The sequence below is a fragment of the Argiope bruennichi genome, chromosome 3 (genome assembly GCF_947563725.1).
Source record: "Argiope bruennichi chromosome 3, qqArgBrue1.1, whole genome shotgun sequence".
Lineage (NCBI taxonomy): Eukaryota > Metazoa > Arthropoda > Arachnida > Araneae > Araneidae > Argiope > Argiope bruennichi.
Window position 1 is genome coordinate 32,338,129 of NC_079153.1, and position 26,803 is coordinate 32,364,931.

Below are 26,803 nucleotides of genomic sequence, written 5' to 3' on the forward strand. Positions count from 1 at the left end.
ACAAAAAGACATGATCTTACGTTTTCATCATAAGATAACGAATAGCTAGATTTTAGAAGAAATGCACAGTTGCATTTGTCATGTGACTATAATATCACGAGAATCGACTAAATTAAAAATAAATTTTATAAAAAAATGAATAATAAATTTACAAATAAATAAAATTTTCATTCTTTTCTCGATGGTTCACTAAAGAGTAGATTTATTTTGTCCTCGCTCTTAACGTAATCTTTTTTTAATGTTGGTATTGTCTAAAATATCAATAAAATTTAAAATTAATGACTTCAAAATGAAAGCTATGAATTTTATTTCATTCTATTCAGAATTTTACATGATTTTCACATTAAACTGTAACTTAAAAAGGGTAAAAAATTATTACCGTTAGCTATAAATGCAGTTAATTAGCTTTGCTCATTAAGGCCACATTTATTATTTTTTTAAATTAAAATTTGTTATTTAAAAAATAGTAATTTTTATTCTTTGGTGTTTTATTTCGATATGTTTAATATTTTCATAACTATCTTTTGATGCATAATAATTGATATGCTGAATAGTTTTTACAAATTTTCAGAATCATATATTTCAATAAAATCGATGAATCTAAAAATTTAACAAGCTATAAATATTTAAATTTTAAACTTATAAGTAATTAATCTGCTATATATAATTATTTACTTTGAATTAAAAAATGTCGATAAATTAAGCAATAAGCCTGAATTAGTAGACAGCACAACATTAAATGCATCAAACGATATTTTAACAAAATCAAAATCACATGAAACGAACGATTTCCTCTCTTTAACTATGCAAACGAAAGGTTTGAATAAACTCTTATTTATTCTTTCAATAAAAAAAACACTTCTGAATTTGTTCTGACTGTTCGCTTACGTTATTCATGACTGTTTATTTTATTTCCAAATTGTTATTTCCTTTGCTTCCTTTCTTTAGAATTTATTGAGTACGATTCCAAAAAGAATTCTATGAATGCAAATTTGCAGAAAAATTCTTTAAGTAGCATAATACGGAAAAAGCAATCGTTTTCATCTAGCAAGAGAAATACGGAAGTGTATTTTGTATTTACAGGAATTCGGGTGTAAAACGATTCGTAGCATTAAGTTCCACGAACCGTTTCAAACTGAGCATTTTTTAAGCGTCGTTAATTCTGCGTTAACTACACCCATAACGGCTATTCCACTGGCGAATGATTCTCGTGGGAAATTAATTCTTCTTCCTAATGGCAGCACTTTTGTTGAGAAGATTATCTTTACTATGAAATTGTTCGGTGGCGTGGGTTTCGCGTTCGGTTAGATGTCACTGAAAATAAGAAATAATTTAAGGAATACATTTAAAACTAAAAAGTATTTCCCTGTTAGTAGTAATGTTTTATATCAAGCGTATGAAAATGTACAAAAGAAAGTCATAGACTTTCCTTTTAACAATATCGTTAAAAATAATTTTAAGATAGTAAAAGGAAAAAATAAGATGAAATTTATTGTCATTTAAACTTCTGGAACAAAAGAAATATAAACAGGTATTTAAAGCTTTAATTCTAAAATTTTTTGAAATAACAATTTTTATTATAAGTTCTTTTAAGAAGCATTTTTAAAACAATAAATAAAAATCTTTTCTATGGAATATTTTTATTAAAATACCTCAGCTAGAGCAATGACAATCTATTTGAAATTTTATATATGTTTGATAGAAGAATTATAATTATGATATTTTTTTATGACAGTTCCTGTATTACTAAGCTATAAATTACAATTATGGTAATTAATTTTGTAATTACCATTGTTAATTTTGAAATTTCTTACATTACCATGTAAGTTCCTATACCATTGATCTCGAATCATAGTATTTTATATGAAAAATTCTATGCCACTGATATATGCAATTAGATGATGTCATTTGATATACAGTGGCTCAAAAAATTGAGAGTACACCTTACTTTTACTTCATAAATCCGACTTTCAATATAAATAACACATTAACGGGAAGTGCAAACATGATTTTATTTTTACACATAACAAATGGTTTAATTTAGAGTAAAAATAAAGAAAAATCAACGAAAAATTTCTAAATTGAAAATTTTCAGAAGCATTTTAAACAAACATACGTAGAATTTTGCCTCAAAAAATTGAGAATACACCAATGAAATTTTTGAAATATCACGCATAGAAATAAAGTGTCACTATTAAATTGCATGTCTTTTGGCTCTTATAATGGCCTCTAAACGTCATGGTACCGATTTGACCACTTTTTGGTGGTATTTGAAGATATTTTACCCCATTCTTCTTGCACCAATTATTTTAAATGGGTTTTGTTTCTAATTTTGTGTCTTTGAACCCCTTTTTTGAGTATGGCCCACGAATATTCAATGGCATTGATGTCGGGGTACTGTGGTGCTGTGTGTAATTGCTATTTACAATGAAAAAGACACCATATTTTGAAGTTACGTGTATTCTGTTTGGGGTCGTTGTCTTACTGGAAAATGAAATTTCCATCTAAATCCAAATTTTTAGCACTTTTCTTTAGATTGCTGCGAAGTATATCCAAGTAAACCGTATCATTTATAATGCCATCTATAAAAATTAAATTTCCTACCCCGAATGAAGCCTTGTAACCTCAAGTCTCACGGAGTCACCATCATGTTTAACTGTAGGGCGTAAATTTTTCGGATACAAAGCAGTATTAGGCTTTCTCCATACAGTGAGATGGTTGTCACTGCCAAAAATGTTGAGGTTTCTTTCATTACTAAATATAGATTTCTTCCAAAGGTTATTGGTCTTCAATTGATGAGTTTTTGCAAACTTCAAATGCTTTTTCTGAATTTGCAAGCTGGTGAATGGTTTCTCTCTAACAATGTGACTTTTATATCCAGCTTGTTTAATGGCATTTAGCACAGTTTCAGCACTTACACTTCTGCCTATGATTTGAAAAGTTTCTGCAACAAGTTGGATGAACGATATGGTAGCAGCAATCTAAAGGAAAGTCTTAAAAATTTGGGTTTAGATGGAAATTCCATTTTTCAGCAGGACAATGACCCCAAACAGAATGCACGTAACGTCAAAATATGATGTCTTTTTCATTGTAAACAACAGTTACACACGCCACCACAGTACCCTGACATCAATGCCATTGAATATTCGTAGGGGATACTCGAAAAAGTGGTTCAAATATACAAAATTAGAAACAAAACCCATTTAAAACAAGTGATGCAAGAAGAATGGGGTAAAATATCTTCAGATACCACCAAAAATGGGTCGAATCGGTACCATGACGTTTAGAGACCATTATAAGAGCCAAAAGACATGCAATTTAATAGTGACACTTTGTTTCTATGAGTGATATTGCACAAAATTTCATTGGTGTATTCTCAATTTTTTGAGGCAAAATTCTGCGTATGTTTATTTAAAATGCTTCTGAAAATTTTCAATTTAGAAATTTTTCGTTGATTTTTCTTTATTTTTACTCTAAATTAAACCATTTGTTATGTGTAAAAATAAAAACAAGTTTGCACTTCCCGTTAATGTGTTATTTATATTGAAAGTCGCATTTATCAAGTAAACGTAAGGTGTACTCTCAATTTTTTGAGCCACTGTATTAGTTCCACTGCAATTGATTTGAGCATTATGATAATAAAATTTTATATATAAATTCATATAATTGACTAAGCATTATATTTAAAGAACTTGTAGATAAAATTTCGTATAATATGCTTTTTTTATTTAGCTATCTCAAATTTTCGTGAATTCAAAAATTTTGTAACATAATTTTAAAAAAATTAATTACTACGATTGCCTTCTTTTGTTTTAAAATTTTTCTTTTGTAATTTGTTTTAAAATTCTATACCTATTATTTTTATTTAATATTTCTGTGATTAATAATTTTAACATATTTAATTCTTGCAAATTATGCCAACAAATAATTTCAATAAATTATAGTATATTAATGAATTATAATTAATTTTTATTATTATGGTTTATAAATAAATTATAACATTTGATAGTCTAAAATTTAACTAAGAGCAAATATTATTTAAATATAAAAAAATAAGAAAATTGATTCTAAATGTTCTTACAAATCAGCCGCTATTGCTAAAACTAGGAGAATAATTTTTATATTTGCTTACATCATAAACAAAGATCAGTAAGATTTTTTATTACTAGTGTAATCCGCTTAGAAAATTTAATTTCCCTATGTTATCAAATATCCTTTTAACAAAAACTTACTTATGTTAATGTTAATGTTAAATATTAATGCAGTGTGTTTCCAACCACTTAGCCGTAAAATACTTTCCTAAAACACCTCTTAAATTTCAAAACTTTCGGAAAATAGAGCAAAGAAAGAAAAAAAAAAATCTACTTAAATATTATAAAAGCCTTCTTCATCTTCTTAATGGGAAATCACTTTGCGTTTTGCTAAAAATAGTTTCTTATTTTACATTTGAGGCCATTATAGAAAAGAAAATCTCCTTAAATGAAGTATGACGTTGCTACAACAAGTAAGCTTCGTTCCTATTTTTGGCGAGATCCGAATATAGAATCCAGTTCCTTTCCTGCTTCCTTGCTAGAAAGAAAGGTAACGTCTCACGAATGAAGATATTATTCAAGACGAAAGGTAGATCGCTTTTGCTCGCGGGGCCGCAATGTAAGATCGATATTACTGGAATACCAAATGGCCCGTAGATTGTTATAAAAAGAAATGATGATGTCTTTGCTAAATGGATTTGAAACTCTTTTACAACGCACGCAACATTTCTCCCAAGTTACTTTTATAAAGAAAAGCGCTTCAATCCATGCACTAAAGAATGCTTATTTTTAATATTTTAAAAGAAAAATGTAATGGTCAATTTATTAAATTTGTTGACTGCATTTAAAAATAAGTAGCTCAAGAAAGTGGCGAATAAAATAATCAGATTTCAACAAGGAAAAAACTAAAATACCAAAAGAATTGTTCAGAAATTTTGCTGCACTTTTATTTCTTACAAATTTTGAGAATTCTGTAATTAAAAATTGATTGCAGTTACGCAATTGAGAACTAAATACTGTTTGGGGAATTCAAACTACAGTGTTGAAAATCTCACCTCAGAAGCTTTAACCGAAATTGAAACAATTCCGATCTTTTGCATAGCAGTTATATCATTTTTTGTTTTACAAAATTGATTGAATATAGATAATTAGTTTTTGATTATGTCAACATTAAAAGTTTTAACATTAAAAGGAAACTTCTAGATCTTAAAGTTGGGTTTACACTCAGCCAGCTACAAACTATCCAGTAAGACCACACATGCGCAGAAACAGTATTGTCCCGTCGAGACAAGAACTTGATTTGTCCGCTGTCTCAGCGCATGCGCAATCTTCCTTCTGCGCATGCTTGACTTAATGGAATCTTATAACTGGCTGAGTGTAAACCTATCTTAATATGAATAACTTGAAGATGAAGATACTTTAGAATTTTCAACTTTTTTTTCTTTGAGATTTAAGAATTTGAAATGGCTGAATAGATAAATATTCGGATTTGAAGTACAAATAAAATATATTTTCAGTTTGTTCCATAAATTCTAATTAAAAGATTTATATCATAAATTAATTTTATATTGCAGATGGACCTTCCTCTGCGTCAAATTAACTGGGAATATTTTTGGTCTTTATTGTACGACCAAAAAAATAGAGTCTTTTATAACTCTATGACTTTTATGATACAACAACCACTTCTTCATGCAATGCTTTAATCCTGGTGTAAAAATATACAAAAATTATTAAAATAAGCATATTTAGGAAATATATAAAACATATCCAAATAAATATGCATGAAATATAGAGTTTGTGAATGATAAAATACTCTCAAGATAGAAAAAAAAGTGATAATTAAATACTAGAATCACCACGACATCAAAAAGATTAGCATTCATATGCATATGGAATAAAACTACTAGCATAAAATGATGCTTTAATTTCAAGAATTTTATTTCAATTCTTAGATTGAAATCAATCTTTATTGTTTTCACATCTTCTTTGAACTAGATAAATGAATCACATTATGAAAAGAAATTTGGATTCTTCTAGCTTCAGAAGCATGTAAAGTAGACCACTTATAAAGAGGAAAAAAGGAATTTTTTAACCAAGAATTATTTAACCCTTAAATGATTCTCACTGCAATATCTAGAAATAAGAGAATTATAAAGAAATAAAATGAATGCATTTTATTTCCTTGAGACTATCCATGGACTCTTAAATATCTCTAATACACAGAGAATTCTTCGAAGCGAATCTAAAAACTTCTCACGATCAAAAGCAGATCACGAAATGGAGTCAATTCATACTCGCATGCTACATGTCAAGTGTGTTGCTCTGATTCAATTTTGGAATTTAATGTCTGAACATCTTGCGTTTATGCAGCTTTAGCATTATGTCTCAGCACAATATAAGAGAATGTGCAATTACTTGAGGGAAAACATGCGCGTTAATATTTGCAAAGCAACACTGGAATTGCGCGAACTGACTCTATAGAGAAACTAAACTAACTGAATCGAATAATGAATCAGAAGATTCTTGTAATTTTTAATTTATTAAGTACTTTTATATTAATTCTGTTACTAATAAAGGAGATTATCTGTGTATCTGTGTGAGTATGAGCGTTCTAAAGAGCAAAAGTTTGTCTTAGATCTACCAAATTTGGCGCATATATATTTTGGAATTTAGAAATTGCACTCTAGAAATCCTGTTTTTGGAATTTTAATTAGAATGTCAGTTAATTAGAAATTAAGTGAAATTTTGGTATTTTTCCACTGTAATTTCCGAAAATATTATCGTACAAAAATAATTCTCATACCATTTTAAAATTTAAAAAATTATCTTTTTACATTCCACTTTAATTGCCCTACAACTTACCCTGAATTTTGACAATTTTTTTATTATTTGCATAGTTTTGAATAACAGTTTGATATTGTTTAATAAAATATTTAATCGCTTGATTTTCTTCTATTTAAAAAATCTAAGAAAAAAATTGCCTATGTATTTTACATTAAGAAAACCAGAAAGTGGAAATACGTTATCGCAAAAGACAACACGCAATTAAAATCTACATTTTCCAAATTAATATCTATTAAACTTCATTAAGAATTTTCATTCATAAAATATATATTAAAGACCTACAACTACTTAATCAAAATGGCTTTAATATCCGTCACAGTTTGATGCATAAAAATTCTCTATTAAGAGAATATGAGCATCGAATTATGCATAGGAGATTTAATTGAAATTAGAGCAAATGGTAAGCCAGTTGAAGGCCGAAAACAGCGTTAAACATTATTTTGATATCTCTTTCTAAAAAGTCCGAAAAGCTTATTGTCAAAGAATAAAATCACATCTGTCTTTAAAGATATTATTTGCACCGAATTACCGAGCAATTTAGATTTGGAAATTCAAAACCATGTGACAGGAAGCGGAAGAATAAATAATAAATACTAAATCCGGAAATATGCAAGCTATTTGCCAGTGACAACTGGTACCTGCCGAGGAAATGCACTTTCATAACACTCTATGTGACAATTCTTTATTTTTTAAGGAAATAATAAAATATGAGAATAGCAAAATATGACATAATGAGATTTTTATAAGCTTTTTTTTTTCATTCCATTATCATCTTGGAATAAAGAGATTTGATTTAGTCAACAAAACAGACATAAATTATTTGACGCTGTTTTGATTGTAGCAGAGATAAGTTGCACGTGCTGGCGTAATGATTATCTCGTTGAATTCCATATTAAAATGGAATAAGGTTGCTAGTTTATCATCCAAGTTAATGATAAATCGATAAATTATTTATTTTAATAGAACTTATATATCAGTGATGAAGGGATAAGTGAGTCGATAATTAATTTATCAACATTATGATGAAGTAAAGTGATTATATCAAATGAGATTATAACAGATAGAATTAGGAGAAATGAAGAGATTACAAGCTACATAAATGTTATTTTCTGTCTTAGAGGATTTCAACAGTTTTACTATAGTAATTGCACACAAAAACTGAAAAATATCACTTTTGGAAGCGCTTATGATATCAAAATAAACCACAAGTATAGATGCCTAAAAAATGAATAAAATTTCTAATCATTTAGTTAGAATCGTACAATTTATTGTTGCCATGAACAGAAAATAAATTTGCATCTGAAATAGGCTTTAGTAAGAAACTGTATAAAATATGTTATATAGATATATATATAAAATCTCCCAAGAATTATTTTAAAATTTGAATCTGAATGAAATGATGTATTTTTTATTAAGTTGTTTGCTAGATTTGCTCATTTTGAGATTGCCATTTTTAAGAAGTAAAAGAAAAACTTACAAAAAATTTCTGCTTTAATTTTGGAACTTTTTAAATAGAAATTTGGTGATAAAATTTACTTTCTTTACAGTTATATTTTTAATTGCAGTAAATATGAAAAAATTCTACAATTTATAATTTATTTGTTTTTTGAGAAGCACGCATTTCAAGAAACTTTAATAGAATTTAATATTTCACTTATTTTTTTAGTACAAAAAATGAATATTAATTAATAGAATAATAATTTCTCACAGTTATAATTATTTGATAATAAATTACAAAATAACCATTTTGAGATAAGCAATTTCTTAAGTAAAAGCAGAAAATATTCTATGTTGTTTCTAAGTTATTGTTATATAATTGGTTGCAGTAATTGATTTGAGGTAGGTAGGTATGTAGGGTTTATAGGCACAAGGGCCATATGAGGCCATACTACGTCAGTCATATGGTTTAATTTAAAAGCACATTAATATGAACCCAATCTATTAATTATAAACAATACCAACTGAGATAAAATGCATAAAATATAATCGATGTAGCAATCAACTGATAAAATTTTAAAATTTCCGAATCACAGAAAGAAAACATTTTTGGAACAAAGTAAAAGTGTGAGGTTAATGATATAAGTCCATAATGAAGCACTAACAAACATTAAAATATTAAAAAGCAGCTAGATGCAAGCAAAAAGGTGGATAGTTTTTAAAAAGTTAAAAATATTTGGATGGTATTTCTCACCCACCAGGTCGGTTAGATTTAAGGATGATGTATTGAAATAGCTGACACGATGGGAATGGTAAGAAGGGAATTAAATTAAAAATATTTGATGCTTAGATCAACGTGACACGTCTGACACATTGGTGCCCTTTCGACAAAGATTAGATGTCTGTGAGTACAGCGTGTATGTCCTATACGGAGGCTTGTTAAAATAAGCCAATTTGAGTACGTCCGATTTGGAGTCGCTAACTACACATACTTAACAAATAATTTGAAATAGCTTATTCAGAATTCCACAAAACTATAATTAGCTCCTTATGGAATAACTGAATAACTTTGGTCAATTTGCATTAATTCTGATGGCTTAAAACAAGTACTTGAGCTTTATAGTATATTTACAGACTTAGTTAAATTTTGGAATAATTTAATTCCTGAAAATACTCGAATATTCATTAATATTTCATATGCAGAATATCCTCTTTTGTTAAAAAGTGCAACTAGTAAGGAAATGTATAGCATCATTTCTGATTTTAACCATTGATTTTTCAGCAATATTAGTTGGCTTATGATTCTTTTTTAACAAAATATTTATCAAAGAAGAGAAGACATGAGAAAAAAATAAAAAGTTGTGTAATAAGAACATTTTTATCAGTATGGACAGTTGATGCAAAGAATCTAGCGTTGAAAATTACAAAACATAATAATATATAACAATATATAAAATGTTATCATCTATGATAGTGAAATTTATCTCTTGATGAGTTTAGTCCATGTTATATTATATTATGCTGAAAGACATCAAATAAATATTAGCTTGAATTTATTTAGGAAGTATCAAAATTCTTTTTTTCTTTATATGCTTTTTTTATTCTTTTGTAAGAAAAAAAAAACGTAATTTTATGAAATATTCTTTCAGCCAATTTTTTAATGGAATGCTTGGTTAATTAATGAGCAGTTATCGTCCCACATATTATTCTAGATTTTATTATCTTTTAAATTTCTTAGTAGAATTCAATTTAGGCATTGATTAATTTTATTTTATCGATTCCTAAATAATTATTGTCATTTTACCTCATTCCAGAGCAATTTACCTTATAATTTATTTAAGTTAACAAACTGCAAGCATAATTAATTATTGTTTGGAACTTCTAGAGTTTTGCTTACAAAACATTTATTCAGTATTGTTATATTCATTATTTCATTGTTTGTAAATACGAGATAAGCCTAACGAATCCACGTTACCTAACGCCACCTGTTATTTAAAAAAAAGGATAAAGACAATCGCATTGATTGAGATATAGAGCGAAACTTTTAAAAACTTTTATGTCTATCTCTTTGAGAGTGCCATGACTTCACGCTCCTTTGCGTTTGTGGGACGAATGATCTTTAACTCACGACTGCCTCTACATCTTCGAGAAATAAGTTCCCAAGAGATCTGCTGAGGTATTCAAGATTTTGCCATGCAATTCTAATTGGGCTAAACATTTCGAAAAACATTTATATCAATTAATTGTTTAAATTGTCTGTGGAATTGGCAATTATTTTCTGGGAATAAGAAGCAAAAAATTAGGAATAAATGGTTTTCAATTTTTATGCTTCAGAATTTTTCAATCTGGGGTGTTCATCTTTGGCAACATTAAGGAAATTTATATTAATTAATGGTTTAAATTGTCTTTGGAATCGGCAACTGCTTTATGGAAATAATAAGAAAAGAATTAAAAATAAATGGTTTTCAATTTTTATGATAAAAAATTCCTGAATTTGATGTACTCATCTTTGGCAACATTAAGGAGAAGGTTTTTTTCCTTCAGTTTTTCAGCTACTGTGTTTATCCTTTCAATTGAAAAATAGAAAATGAGACACCGTCTTCACTGTTATTATGTGCTCATACTATCTGCATAAAGATTTTCACTTCTTAAAATTTAAAAAGATTTTGACGACAAATGAAAGTTTTTTGAAAGATTCTAGGAATAGATTTCTTTATACTAATAAGCATTTACCTTACCATGGTCATTTGTCTGGCGTAGCATTACTGTCATTCGCCATTTTCCACAAAGTCCACCGTTTACTGCGCAAATGATATCAAATCATTAACTATTCTGTACAATTTTCATTGAAATTAAACTCTTTAAATTTTTCGTGGCTCATTGCCATTTGTTGTTTCCATAAAACTTATCGATTATTGAAGTCAAAACATTTATTCCTTAATTCGAAATTACATTTGCATGTTTTATTGTTCTGCATTTTTTTAATCTAATTAGATGATATTTTTTATTCCAAAAATGTATCAACCTTCGATGCAATTAGAATAGTAAAATATTTGAAATGTTTGTTGACTATGTGTCATTTTTGAATAAAAAAAAGTGTTTTAGAAGGATTTAAATTAACTTTTTTAGTTTGAGAAGCGATAATTTGATATTGGTGTAACTCACAGATACACGTTTAAAAGATTATGGTTAAAATGTAAACTTATAAATTGATAACATTTTGTTTAATGTTAAAAACGTTTAAAAACGCTTAACGTTTTTAAAAACGCCTTATTAAGGACTGTAAGGAAAGGACTGAAAGTTTTAATTTTTGTTCCATTTTTCTTATAAAAATATTGTTGAAGGAAAAAATATATGGAATGTTGAGTTTTGCTGAAACAAACTATTAGTTATTCAAATTCTCTTTTGATTTTTCGAAAATTAAATTTTATTCAATAATGATGCTTTTTATAATTTTAACCATAGACAGTTTTACAGTTATTTTTAAAATTATATAGTATTTCCTATTAGCTTTTGTAATTGCTTGATTACTTTTTAATCTGAAACTAGAAGAACTATTGAAAACTGTTCAATAATTCTAATAAAAAATAAAATAAGCAAAAAATTCTAATAAGAATTTTTAATAATAAAAGTAATAAATTTTTAATAATAAAAGTTAATCTAATAAGAAATAAAATAAGTAAACATTTTTTAGTATTTGATTTGAATTTCCCATGTTTCTTATTCTTTTTTTAATATAAATAATTGTTTATTTTTAATTACGAGCAAATGTATCGAAATTAGATACTTTTCTAGATTCGCTTTATATTCCTAGAATATAAAAGAATCGATCAAATCATTTTATCTACAGCTCTTACTTAATTATATCCGAAATTTGAAAATAGTGTAATTGATAACTTGCCATTTATATTCATACTACATGATAAATAATAAAGATAAGATAAATTTAATTTTTTAATACATTTTAGTTTAGTTTTGAAGTTTTTTTTTATTGTTTATGTACAAACGGTGAACCTGACAGTTTAAGAAAATAAAACATAACAACATTATCATCAGTTACAATTGACAGATATGTTTGAATTTGCATAAATTTCTCTTATAATTTATATTTCACTCAACAAGGTTTCATATTGCATGGAATATACTCCTGCATTCTATGGAGTCTTTTTTATAAAGAAAATACCCTTCGTATTTTAAACAATTTTTTTAGAGTTGAATTTTTTTTATTTAAGTTATTAATTTTAATTTAGAGAACATTTTATTCTTATTTCAAATAAATTGTTTTATAAAATAAATTTAACCGTAGTAAGTTTGATCTCAATTGAAGAGTCAAAATTTATCATATGGCTCCAGAAAAGCTAAAATTTTTGTTTAAACAATATAATTTTTCAAAAATAATTTTAAGAAATTTTAAAGGTTTTAATAATATAACAGAAGATTAATATTCATTTTTTTAATTTTCAGTTTTTAATTTATAAATTAGTATTGTAAATATCATGAATTTCTAAAATAATTTTTTCACAAAACCACAACCAGATGGCGCCATGCGTAAGGAATCACAATTTAAATAAATGAATCGATTCAATGATAGCTGAAAATATTAAAATAATATTATCATCAAGAACACAAGAGTGTATAAAATTTGAGAACTCTAGAATGTTAGGAAGTATGTGCGGAATTGTTTGCTATCTATTTTTATAAACACGAAACATGTCAAGTTAAATAAATACATTTAAACACACGCCACCATTTTATGCTGACCAGTAATAAGAAATCACACAGGTGTACTCACTACTTCTCTGTCGCACTGGCATTGGTATCCTTGGTGTATGTAAATCCCGAGCAGCACCATGATGCCAATGATGGTGGTCACTGCCAGCAGTGTCACAGAGAGGATGCGGGCCACCTTCAATGTCGTCGACACGGGCTTGTCGTACGCCTGCAAAGACATGTGTTTTAGATCATACATACGGATGAATAAATTGTATAAAAATGGAACCGACAGCAATTTCAGCAGAATTCCTTCAATACAGTAGAGTTTTTCGCATTTCAATATACATTTACACATATACTTAAAACTAATTAAGCAAATATAGTAATTACTTTTACTGTATTTATCTATATAGTAAAAGTAATTAAAATAATACGAACCACTTATTCCCGCGCCAATTGCTCTGATTTTTCAAATTTTTATTTTATATAAAAACTCAAGAACCCTAAAAATGACATCAAAGGTCGCTTGCTACATTCTGCTATTTTTTCTCCTCTCGAAATATCCTAAAAAACACCTTATAGCTCCCAAATTCAACAACTGGGTTGATATCGTTAATTGAATTCGCCAATAAATTTCACTACTTTGCATATATTTTTAACCATTTATTTTTTTTTCTGTACAAATGTAATTTAAGATACAGCAGTCATAAATATAAAGATCAAAATTGGATGACATTACAAAATTAATTTTATTCATATAAAGGGTAAAACAGCTTCTTGCCAAAAATGGCTAATATTAAATAATATTGAGAAAATGAAATGTTATCGTGAAGGAAATATTACGATAATTATTTGTCTAAATACAGATATTTCACCTATAGTATGCATTTGAATGATTATAGTATGTATTTGAAGCAATATTTTTTTAAGACTCTTAGGCGTATATTTAGTAACATATTAAAGATATTGCAGTAAATGGTTATAAAATAAATTTCAAAAGGAACACAACAATATTAATTTTTAATTTTTTAAATCGAAAATTTTTCAAAGTTTCCATCCGATTCTATAAATTTTGTATTCACATTTTAAAATCCTCCGATGTTTCAAACTTTACAAACTATTAATTGGAGCCCTTAGGAGCCCAATTTTCTGAAATATGTATGTTTTACATCCATTAGAGTATCGATGTGTAGTTATTTTACATATTCGCTTCTCATAAAGCGCGTTTAACTAATAAGCGCCCATTCATAAATTTGAGGAACAATCTTTGGATTCATTTTAATACCGAAGGAAAAAAATAGATGTTGGAGCAGTGATCCATAACTATCATCGAAAGCTGACTATCGTGATGACAATTATATAACATCAGTCAAGAGATGATTTGACTAAAAACTTACGGAAAGATTTTCGAAAGTTAAACTGTATTTATGTACAATAATTGCATAGCACTAGCCAATTTTTACTTTATCGCATACGAAATATAGAAAAAGGAACTGTAATCGTCAAAAATTTTAAAAAAAATAATTCAAACTCGTGATTTTGAGGAATTTACCTCAAGCCTCTGTCGAATTCAGGTCTCCCTGAATTCTAAAAGCCCATTTTTGGTATTATTTCTATCTATCTATCTATGAACCAGATTATTAGAAAATTTTCTAAGTTTGACAGATGAAATTTGGTATATAGTCTTTACGCTATATTTTTTGATTCCTATAAATTTTGATTTATCATTGTGGAAGTCTGTCTCTCTGACTGTGCGAAATATAAGTTGATACAATAACTACAAAAAAGATACCTGGATAAGTCAAATTTGGTAACAGATTTAACATCCAAAGTGCAGATGCTTATTTAATTTGAAACCAATTCCGTCAAGAGGTTAATCGCCTATCGGTCTTTACTTTCACAAGTATATGTGGTGGTAACATCATAAGCCAGATAACAACCTCCGGAGAGGAGTGTACACTTTTATCTAGTGGCTTTGTTACGCGGCTATGGACCCTAACGTTGCGAGTTCGAATTTCAAACCTGCACATTGGTGACCCTGGTTCTGCACAACCGCATGCTTCGTTCAGCTGGCGTCGCTCCTTCTACCTGCAATAACCACTCACATATGCTCTCCCTCGTCCGCCATAACACTTGGCGCGATAATCACGTTCGTCGCTTGCCATAACTGGCGCGATAAAACTCCACCGACTCACTGGTGGGGAAGTATTGTGGTGGTAACATCATAAGCAAGATAACAACCTCCGGAGAGGAGTGCACACTTTTGTCTAGTGGCTTGTTACACGGCTATGAACCTTAACATTGCGAGTTCGAACCTCAAACTTGCACACATATAACCGCGATAACACCAAAACACAATGCATTAAATTTTCGAAATTTTTCATCTAATTTTGTGATCACAATTGCAGTTCTGTGTCAATTTTTAGTTTCAACCCGTTGGTAAAAAACCCAAATTCGATTCTTAGATACTATTAATCGCATGCTAGTGATTAATCGCCAAGGATACATGATAGTTTCAATTAAAATGTTAAATTCACCCCAAAATATAAATATTTTTAACTGTTCTTCGCCAGTGCTAATCAAAACATTCGTAGTCTTACTTAAGGTCCACAATTTTATGAGGGGAAAGGGGATGGCACATTTATTAGAGGGTACGCGAGAAACTTTTGGGGAAGCACTCCAGCTGGTTCTTTTATTTATGTATTAAACATTTCTGCATGGTACAATCCGACGTCAATAATGCAAATGATTTAAATCGTATATAATGACTGAAAGTATCTGGAAGCAATAATTAAAAATTTTATTCTGAAAAACAAATCCGAGTCCAATTTTTGGTTATTTTCTCCCTAGAATATTTTGGATTTTAACTATTTTTAAATTTGGTTAGTGCTTACATTCTTCGTAAACATGCAGCAATAAATGAAAAAATAAAACATTTCTACTCATTTTTCATAACAATCGTCGTTTTAAATTTGAACTCGCTAAATAATAAATGACGAGGAAAAAAATTAATTCACGGTTACGATTAATGATTAAAATCTATTTTCTCTCAAAAACGTTGAATAATAACGTAAACATATCCTGAAACTGTAATTTTTCAATATAATTACTGGTGAAGTAGTCCATATTCCGAGAAATCAGAATTTTGATGTTTTATTTTTGTGAGCAGTAATTTATTTTTCCTGTGAAAGGGAAAAGATATTTTTAGGTAGATTAAATTGATTGTTAGAGAGAACAATGTGATCTATTTATATAACTTCCCATTATTTTAAAATTTCATTTATCTTCTTCGTGTGTACTACCTTCTTTGTCATATATATTTATTTCATATTCTGATGAATGAAACATTAAATGAAGATTTAAGGAAGTATGAATAACAATGGAAAATATTTATGGATTATAAATATCTACTAGTCTTGTACTCTTAATAAAAGAAAATATTGCCTTCATTTTCGCTATGAAAATTCTCTCTCTCTCACACACACACACACAAACACAAATCTAATTAGGGCCAAAGAATATAGATTTAGATCTCCCACAATCATTTGCAATTTTTTAGACGTATATGCTTCAAACAGGCATTTTGATTATTCGATTACTATCAGGTTTCTGTTCTCTTTTTGAGTTACTACTAGAGCTTCTTCAAATTTGCTCCTAGTAATTGTTTACTTGAATCCAATGAAGGTAACTACAATTGGATGGTATACCACACTCTAGATTGGCACACCGCACTATTGACTTAAAAAATAGATTAATTTTGAGAGAAATTAATATATACGCTGGTTCCTCAGTAGATTGGGTCTTTGAGCATGTGATCCTTTAACTAAAAGGACTGAAACTTTACCCCTAGCTCATTTTTAATACGCCACTGGGAATTTCATTATGTATAGTAAATACATAAAGAAAAACTGGCCAATAAATTCACAATACTTTAATTATATAAATTCCGGCAAGGCATATTTGATCTCTATTTGAAGCCACAAATTGAGTGTATGCGTACACATTACGCAAGAATGGTTCGTCGCACATAGTTAAAAACATAATGCAATGAACGTATTGCATGTTTATATGTAAACTGTTTGTCGCAATAGCATTTTGAGACACTAAGAAATTTTAGTAATTGGGAAATGTTTCATTGTTTGTGTTTATCATTTTTTCAAGGCTGAGAGGAAAAAAATAAATAAAAAAGTTACCATTCAATTTATACCAATTGATGACACCTCTGGGGAGTACAAAGGCATAGAGATAAGCAGTTTCCGGTAAGGTGGTTAATAATCATTTTGTTGGTGAGTATATTAAGGTTAAGGTGTCGATATGTCTCCACCCCCTGACGGGGCTACCTCCTATAGCAGGTATTGTACCTGGACCATTGATGATCATTAGGACTTTAGTTCTTACCTCCGTGCTGTCACAATGGCATAATAATTTTTTTAAACTTTAATACATTAAATGATTATAAAGAATGGTGACGGTATTATGCTATTGATGTAAATGTTTGTAAGTGATATTCTAGTTCATTAAAAACACTTGAATCTTATCCTGAAATAGTTTGTTATTCCGCACTTTTAACAACTTTTAAATGTACGTTTTGTTTTGTTGAAGTGCTTTTAAATCATCTGCTTTTATTCAACACAAGTTCTTAATGCCTGCGGGAAATAAATGAAATAAATAAAAATTGTACATTTTTTTTATCAGATTTTTTTTTTTTTTTTTTTTTTTTTTTTTTTGTAAATGAACGCAATTACATCCTTTTATCATTATATTTTGAAAAACATTAAGAGATTGTTGTCCAAGAACTGATTTCTTTTAAACCGAAAACTGTGCCATTATTTGTCATGCTTCGTGCGGACTAATGATGCATAAAATCCATTAATTATTGACAATTTTTTTTAAAAAAACTCAAAATGTGATTATTCCATTTGTTTCCAATTGATGCGGAAGAATTTGTTATCAATAATTTCATACATTAGCTTCTTTTTTTTACGAATTTTACGAGTTTTTTTTTGTATAATGTACGCATGGTTCAGTTTATTCACGTTTCAACAAATAAATGATTCCTTGTTTCATTTTAAACATATATCTCCATAGTATATTACGGATAGAAATAGTTTTATATGTTATGTGACATTTCAAATGCATAAACTATTTCAAATAAATATGATCTACAAACAGTATGAAAATTCTTATATGTACAAAAACTTCTACATGCTGATGAGTTATAACTCACTTTATATCCTATGATGATGTCTGAATTGATGAATTGATATCAATACATAAAATTAAAAATATAACCTCGTAACAGTCCGATTCTATAAGTCACCAGATAAATATTGAAGGTTTTTGTAACAAATTTCATATGAGTTTACCATAAAATTAAAAATTATTCTTTTAGTAAAAATTATTTTATAACGTAATGAATATAGGATGAAATTCATAAATATTTTTATAAGATATTTTCTATCCTACATTTTTCTATTAAGCTTGAATTATCGTAAGAAGTGAGTAGTCAGTCGTAGTATTAGATTTTAAATTTAAAAAAATAAACAAAACTTATGCTTTAATATTTTTTAATACATTTTACTTAGACTTTAAAAAAAAAACAGAACACCTAAGAAATATTAATAAATTGGTTCACATGGTTATGGCTTAATTGGTTTCCAAGGATATTGGATGTTTTTTCAAACCATACCGAAAATTGGTGATACTAGAAATCTGTTTAAAATGAAGGAAAACAAGGCTTGTTTTTCATCTGCCACCATATTTATCAAAATTATAATTCCTATAGATCTAAAAAAATGCGTAAAATAACGAATGAAATGTACCAGTTTTCTATCCATTAAATTAAAAGAAAGTAACGATAGTGTGAAATTATGGTGATTTCTATAGATAACATTTCACGTTTATGCATTTACTACATTAAAATTTAACATAAATAACGGAAATGAAATTTTCTGAATATGTTAAAATGAAATGCAGATTTTTTTTGTTATAAATATAAATAAACTACAAAGTGGATGAATTATTTATGCTAATAAATGGTATATATTAGTAATCATAAATAAGATATTTTTTGTAATTACACTTATGTAATTTAAATCTTAAGCAAATAGAGAATGCAAACTGAATTTAGAACAAACCTGACCGAAAGAGTGAGCTATTCTTGGAGATAATATGCGATTCTTCTACAGTTTTTGGAAATAATATTCTAGAAATGTTATCACTTAATGCAAATGATCTACGTAATGCTTTGGTCTCTAAAATCACTTTATACAACAAAAACATCGGTGATAGATTTTAGCTTGCTATTTAAAAGGAAAAAATAATTTATCCTCAAAGATAGAATTGTGATAGAACAGCAAAGAAAATTATATATCGTCTGTCTTCTTAGATAATCGAATTTTAATAGGATAAAATTAAAGGTTGATTTTTTTTTGGTAAAGAAAACGGTGATGACATTTAATTCTAAATAAAATGACATAAACGAATATAAAAATATAAATAATGTTTACGTACTGGTGGCAAACTAACGATGCTATTGGAGTCATTTCTGTAATCCACACTGGCACTCTCGTCGACAGCAACTTTTGACTTTTCCATCATTATTCTTCCCACAACCTGAACTGTTTAAATTCCACAAGTGAAAGCTGTCTTCTCTCTGGTAGAGCCTTAGTTTTGCACAACCTGCTCGGCCTGGGACGCTTTTTCAAATATGGGGCATGCACGGCACACACCAGTCAAAGACCTCACCGTTATGCTTGTTCCTTTTTTGTTTTGTTTTGGTTTTTATTCCCCTTTTTTCCTCCTTTGCAGCAACTCGTGTGGAACCATGGACCCGTCACAAATCTGAACTAGGACCCGTTATGAGGGATAGCCTTATTGAGTTTATAAAAAGAATGCTTTCGTTCTTTCTTTTCCTTTTAAAACATCGTCTGCGCTGTGGAAGGAAAGCAAAAGAAGAAATGTGTCACATCATTGCGTGGGACCTGTATTGTGGATGGCGAAGGTGATTGGTGAAACTTTAAGTTCAACTACCTGTTGTTGTCCACACGCTGCTTTTTGGTGATTGTGCGGAAGATAGACGGTTATAATTGGGCATTTTGTATCGATTATTTTGGTTGTTGTTCTATTGCGTAGGAATTATGTGTTTTCAAAATAGAGGAAAGCAATGCAATGGTGGGGAATATATTTGAATTATGAAACTATCGAAGGTGCAGGAAAAGGAAGTTTTTATTTTAAGAAAAGATTTCAGTCTTTTAGAACGCATTTCGGAAATTTAAAACTTTTTTCTTACTGAAGAAATAATTTTTGAATTGAGCGATCTTACCATCCTTCCTTTATTTGGTTCCTTTTTTCCAATAAAAAAAAATTACTTTTCAAAGTGTTTTAGGATCAAATCCTATCTAGAAATGTGCACATCCCTTTATACATAGAATTGAATCCTAGCTAGAAATGTGCAAATCCCGTTATACCCATTATACGAACTCAAATCCAGCAAAATAACTACCAAGAACCAACATATAATATTCATTTAAAATAGTGAATAAAATTATGATTGAGTAACGTTACATGATTTTTGTATTTTCAAAAGCTTACAATTGAAGTTTAATGATATTGCCATTAATCCCAATATATGATGTTTTAATAACATACATATTTATACTTGTCATGTGATGTAACGTCATGTCAATTGCCTGCATTCAAATATCGTGTATTTAATGCATAATGATGCATTTCGCTTCTAAACTACTTTCATATTATTTGAGATTAAAGAGTGCAAATTTATAGTTTCAGGTATGAACTATAGGACATAAAGTTTTTAAAATTCAATCTTTGTAATTGCATTTTATTTTTGAAAATATAAGAAAAATAAGCTTTCAACATAGTTACGCCGGCTACGGAAAAAAATTACGAAATTTCATTTTTTCCCCCTTCTAGTACAATTATTAATATATTGTTTTTGCAAAATAATTTAGCCTTTAAAAAGGAAAGTAAGACTCAAAATTGGAAGTAAATTGTTGAAAAACTCCTGTTGTCCTGGCTCAAAATATTTTTTCCCAAATTTTTGGGGATCAAATTAAAAATAGAAACAATGAGTTTCTCTTTGTAGATTGGATTTTAATTGTGTCTACAATATATTTTAATACTTTATTAATGTTTGGCATTTCTTTTATTTATAATATCAAAAATAATAATTACTTTTTTATTATATTTTTTTAGTAATAAAATTTTTCTAGTTCATAAATAGTTCTTAAACCCCAGTATATTATATATTGATTACCTGCGCAGTTACATTTGTTATGTGACTATGTGGTCACATAAACTGATTTCATTTAATGCAGTTATTATGATATGATACATTACTTTTGACATTAATGTAAATAATAATTTCCTTTATAGTTTAGTAGTCGCTGGCGACGATCGGCCGGCTCCATCGCCACCTCTTATTTAGAATAATTGCAAATGAAAGTTAATGATGTCTAGATATGTCATTTACGATCCTCTGTCCGCCATCATAATCCATTTTTAAGAAAATTCTCAAAAACCCTATTTCACTATGCAGTCTCTATAGCGGAAAACTGACAAAGTTTCCCAATCACAACCACAGAACCGATTTCAAATATTTTTATTAGATATGAAAGTGTTCTTAGCTCTTTTATATATGTTAACAATGGTAGACGTCCTCTTTCCCTTTCCATTTTCACAGAATCCCCAACTGCAACAACTGAACCAATTTTGTTAATTTTCATCCGAATTAAATTCTTCTCTTTGATGGCGTAGCTAAACAGTCATAATTTTTTGTCCTTAATGTGCAAAAGTAATTTAAATTAGCACTTTCTTTTATTTAGATTGAAAGTATTTAATAAAAATTGATCGGCATGACTACATTAATACTATTAATATGAGGGATGAAATGCTTGCTGGGCATCGAAATCTGCAACTATTATTAAAATTAGCTTTATCATGTCAATCAAATTTGATGAATTGTGTCTCATCTTCCCAATAAAAGAAAGTATTATTTTGAATTAAATTTGAAAAATTTGCATAAAACATTGTGATTGGTTTGCAGTATTTGTAAATTGACAAAATTGGTTCAGGTATTAAGAATGTACTATTTACCACAGTTTTATTCAGCACTATTTATCTCGAAACCTCAGAAGAAGACCATTGATTACAGATCTTGATACAGATCTTACAGAAGATCTTGATATCTAAAGTTCAAGAGCTTTTACATGAAACAAATATTTTCGAAATCGGTGCTATGAATGTGCCTGGGGAACTTCGTTGTGTTTTTCCTCTTAAAGAATGCACAATAAAGAATGTTTCTGGACCTTCTTTCAAGAATGGAAATTGGTAGAGGGCTAGCCATCATTGAAGACATATCAAGAACTCATGAGCTTTCATATGAAATAAAGATTGGTGAAATTCATACAGTAATTGTGGCTTAGAAATTCTGTCGTTTATTCTTTTTTTTTTTCTTTTAAAGAAATATAGTGAAGTTGTGTAATTGCGTTTTTCTTTTTCGATTTCACTCGTAAATGGGAAGTGAGGAAAGGTAGCCGACCCTTGATAAGTTATCTATCGCTCATGAATTTTTTTTATAAAAAAGAATTGAAAAACTTGGAATAGTTGTCGGGGCTGAAAGGCACACTTTTTTTTTTGGAGGGGAGGGTGTCTCATAGTTATTTTATGTATGTAGTTATTAATATATGTAGTATTAATATGAAAAATAATTCCTTTTTTATTTTCTCGTATACGTAGTATAGAAGAAATATAGTAATCGTCAAAAAATTCAAACTCGAAATCTTGATCAATCTCCATGTTTTAGATCTCCCCCCTCCCCCACTCTGAGTTCGGAACATGTCCGTCTATTTGTCTATGACAGAGATAACTCAAAAACATTTTGAGCTGTATGGTTGAAATTTGGTATACGGTATTAACGAAACAATTGTAGATATCTGTCAAATTTTGAGTAAAATGCTCAAAGGAAGTCTAAATATAAGTTAACACGATAATTAAAAAACAAAGAGGGCTAGCTAGATAAAATTCAGTACGCAGATTCAACCTCTACAGTGCAGGCACTTGTCAAATTGTGTGCCAAATCCAACTACAGGTTGACTGTCTGTCGGTCTGTAATTTTACAAACATCAAACATCCAAAACCGCAGTGACTTAAGTATATCAAATTTAATATGTGATTTTGTGATTATAATTGTTGTATATTATCAAACTTTGATTTCAATCAGTTGGGAAATACGGATCTAAAACACAAATTTGGTTTTCGGATACTATTAACTGTATGCCAGGAATTAATCAGAAAAAAACATCTTTCCAAGAATCGCACAAAAGATTTAGTAAACATGCTAAATTCAAGTCAAAAGTTAATATTTTGGGACTATTGTATGCCAGTGCCATGCAAGGGTTCGCTGGGATATTTAAATTCCAGAGTAAGCCCGCCCTCGCTGGTTTAATAATTGTCTTTCCTATGATATGTTTTTCGTATTATATAACCGTATATATTTTCCTATTGCGTATTGACCTCCAGATTTACATAAAAAATTATTTTCTACAATTGGCACATTAATAAAAGATAATTTTTAAACCTAAATCTATTCTATAAATTATGATACCTCCGCTACGTTAACAGACTGAGACATCTGTTCTTCATTTATTTTCTCGAGGGATTAAAAAGTTTTAGATCATTAAGCAAAGAGAAGAAAGAGAGAAAAAAACCCGAGGTGATGACCCATAGGGAAAACAACACCCTCAACTCATTAAAATAAATCATCTTCAGCCACCAAATTGGCCATTAGTTTTACGAGTGTCAAAAAAGAAATTTCTTTGTTGTCTCGGGTCTTTGTTTTGGTAGAGGCAATTGAGGCTTGTTTGGATTTTTCGCACAATGCCCCACTTGATCTAGCGTAAAAATGGGATTTCAAACAGGCCACAAGAAGGATGTGGGAGCTTGGAAATCGATGTTCTATTTTCATTTCTTTTTCGCCCGAAAACCCGCTTCCTTCTGCTGTTATCCTCGTGTAGGATGCGGTGGATTCAAGAATATTCTTTCTTTCGCCTTTATTAGCTCGTATATCAGAAGAAATGGGGTGATCGTGGGTATGAAGCAAATAAATTTTGGGGGATTGTTTTATTGAAAAATACGAGCAGTAGTGGCGATGTTAGAAATGGAATGGAATTTCGGTTGTTTATTCGAAATCTGTAGCTATATATTTCGATTTTGAACCATAGCAACTGGCTAGGTCAATTCCAGATTATCCAGTGCCATTTTTAATAGATGGCGTTAGTAGCATTTCTTACATGCAAATACATCGGGAAATTTATATGTGAAAGATTTGTGATCGGGGGCTGTATATTAAGAAAATTTGAGCTTGTTAATAGCAAAATTGACTTTTTTCGGTTTTTTTATTAACAGAAATTTCGGAAGAATAAACAACACCCATATCCTTAATATGAGTATCATTTATTTAAAAATATAAATATTTTTTTGTTTAATTTTTGAAGCATTTTCATTACTTTTAAAATCAATTCACCATTTAGTTTTTTTTAGTTGATATCTCCCTAAGAAATTAGCAAATAATTTTTAAGAATACAGAAATACGTTTTTTGGCCCATTTTTTTCCCCTTAAAAAGTAGCTAGCTGACTGTGGAAATGCGAATACCATAAAGACATTTTAAGACATTATCAGTGCTTGTTAAAAGGATGGACTATTATTTTCAGGCAGAAACAATTTTTATTCGGATAGAAGTTTATTAAATTTGCTACTGTAAGAAAGACCGAATATGGGCATTCTTTCTATTATCCAACGGCTGATGTAATCAAGCCGAATTGAGCCAAGCACATTATCATGCTATAGTGTCTCGAAAAAGAGATTCGAATGTTTTTTCATAAACGTAGTTACAAAGAGGATACAATTTTAGAACTTGGAGGGAATCATTTTAAGAATATTTTTAAAATATTCTCCATATTATGATTGAGTTTTAAACTTTAAGCCATTAAGAAATAAATAAAAAGTGCTAATTAATTTCCTTATTTTAGTGTAAATTAATTTATTGAATAGTAAGAAATAGCACTGATTTCTTTTTATCTTTATTTCATTTACTTGTAAGCGATAACTGTTGATAAAGAGCAAAACTTAATTAAACATTCCAACAATCAAATCTGTCTTGCAATATAATTTTATATCGTCTGAGTTGAAAAAAAAAAATCATTCATTTTTTTAAAGCAGAATTCATGTTAAATCAAAATCGTCTGATTTGAAAATAAATTTAATATTTAACTAACTGCGATACTATAATCCCCTTTAAAGCTCGTGTTTCATAAATATTAGTTCTATAAATGCAACTAAATTTAATATATGGTCCCTCAAAAAGTGGATGCAACTAATCTACTGTAGGAATTTTATAATTTTTATGAATATTTCGAAAATGGTTTGGGGTATTATATATATATATATATATATATATATATATATATATATATATATATATATATATATATATATATATATATATATATATATATATATATATATATATTTGGATTCCGGCATCTTAGCGTATCAATTTTTTACCCATGTAAAAATTTACTGTGTTACATTTCAATGTTTTCTCACATGTATCTTTAAAAATTCATAAAAAAAATATTAAATCTGTGTTATTTTTACATTTATTTAATGACTTTCTGAAATGTAATAATGTTACTTTAGGTGAGTGAAATTTTTTTAAAGAAATATATAATAGTTTCCGAGATATCGCCCAAAGTTCATAACTGAACATTGGAAGCGTCATTTTTAAAATCTTATAAATTTCTAAATTATCATCAGAATTCCAATAAAATTTATTGAGAGGTTAATTTCGGTACGACAAATCGAGTCAGGGAAAAATTGATAGTCTTAATGAAAAAATTTCGAGACAGTAGTTAATTAGTGCGATTAATCAGATGATTTAAATCAACAAACCTCTCCCCTCGAGTCATTTCCGTTAAAATCAAATTTGTAAAGTTGCGATTATAAATAAAAAAGTTACAGAAGTATTCAGTTTTGTTGTTGTATGATTGTGCGTACATTCACATGTATATTTTCTTCTGTAATAAAGTTGATAATTAAAAAAACAAGAATATATTAACTCGTTTTTCATTTTCTTTCGATTTAATTAATTTTGGCTATATAACATTAAATACATCAAGTTGGTCAAGAAACGTTTAATGTCCCACTTGCAACTTACCCTTATAATGCTAAGGAAATTATATGCTATCGTTGCGATGTTTTGAATTGAAAAAAAAAATTGAGGAAACGTGTATTTTGGTTCTTTATTTACTACGTTTTCAAAAAAAAATATTAAGTAAAACAATAATAAACTACAAAAAATTGCTTATGGTGTCGAGAAATCACGAACTTATCAAAACAACGAATAGGAAACAATGAATTTTTCTTTTTTTGCATTGATTATCAATCGGCAAGGCAAACTTTATTTAGATAAATACTAAATAATTTCAAAAAAGAAAATGCTTAACGACATGAGAGAGCAAAATTTTTAAACACAAGGTATTAAAAATTTATTAAATCAAAACCTAACTGTTTATGTTGATTTAAAAAAAAAAAAAAACTATCGAATCTTTAGTCTAAGACATCATAGTATGATAATGTTTTAAGTTTAATTCATTAGTTATTATATTATTTTTTCTTAATTATATAACAGCGATAACATACACGCACCTATTCAAATATTCATTTAACACCATCACAATGCTTATAAATATAAATC

General features: G+C 28.6%; 1 protein-coding gene across 2 annotated transcripts in view; it reads right to left on the reverse strand.

The window, feature by feature from the left end:
- Positions 1 to 19,954, reverse strand: part of LOC129962544 (uncharacterized) — a 32,668-nt gene extending 12,714 nt beyond the window's left edge. The window contains exons 1-2 of one of the 2 annotated variants that reach the window (XM_056076304.1): positions 19,539 to 19,954; positions 13,105 to 13,251 (exon numbers count right to left, since the gene is read on the reverse strand). In XM_056076304.1, the coding sequence (XP_055932279.1) occupies positions 13,105 to 13,251; positions 19,539 to 19,625 (234 nt within the window). In that variant the 5' untranslated portion in view covers positions 19,626 to 19,954. The remainder of the gene's footprint in view (positions 1 to 13,104; positions 13,252 to 19,538) is intronic. The other variant, XM_056076302.1, reaches the window with a different exon arrangement.
- Positions 19,955 to 26,803: the final 6,849 nt, after the last annotated feature.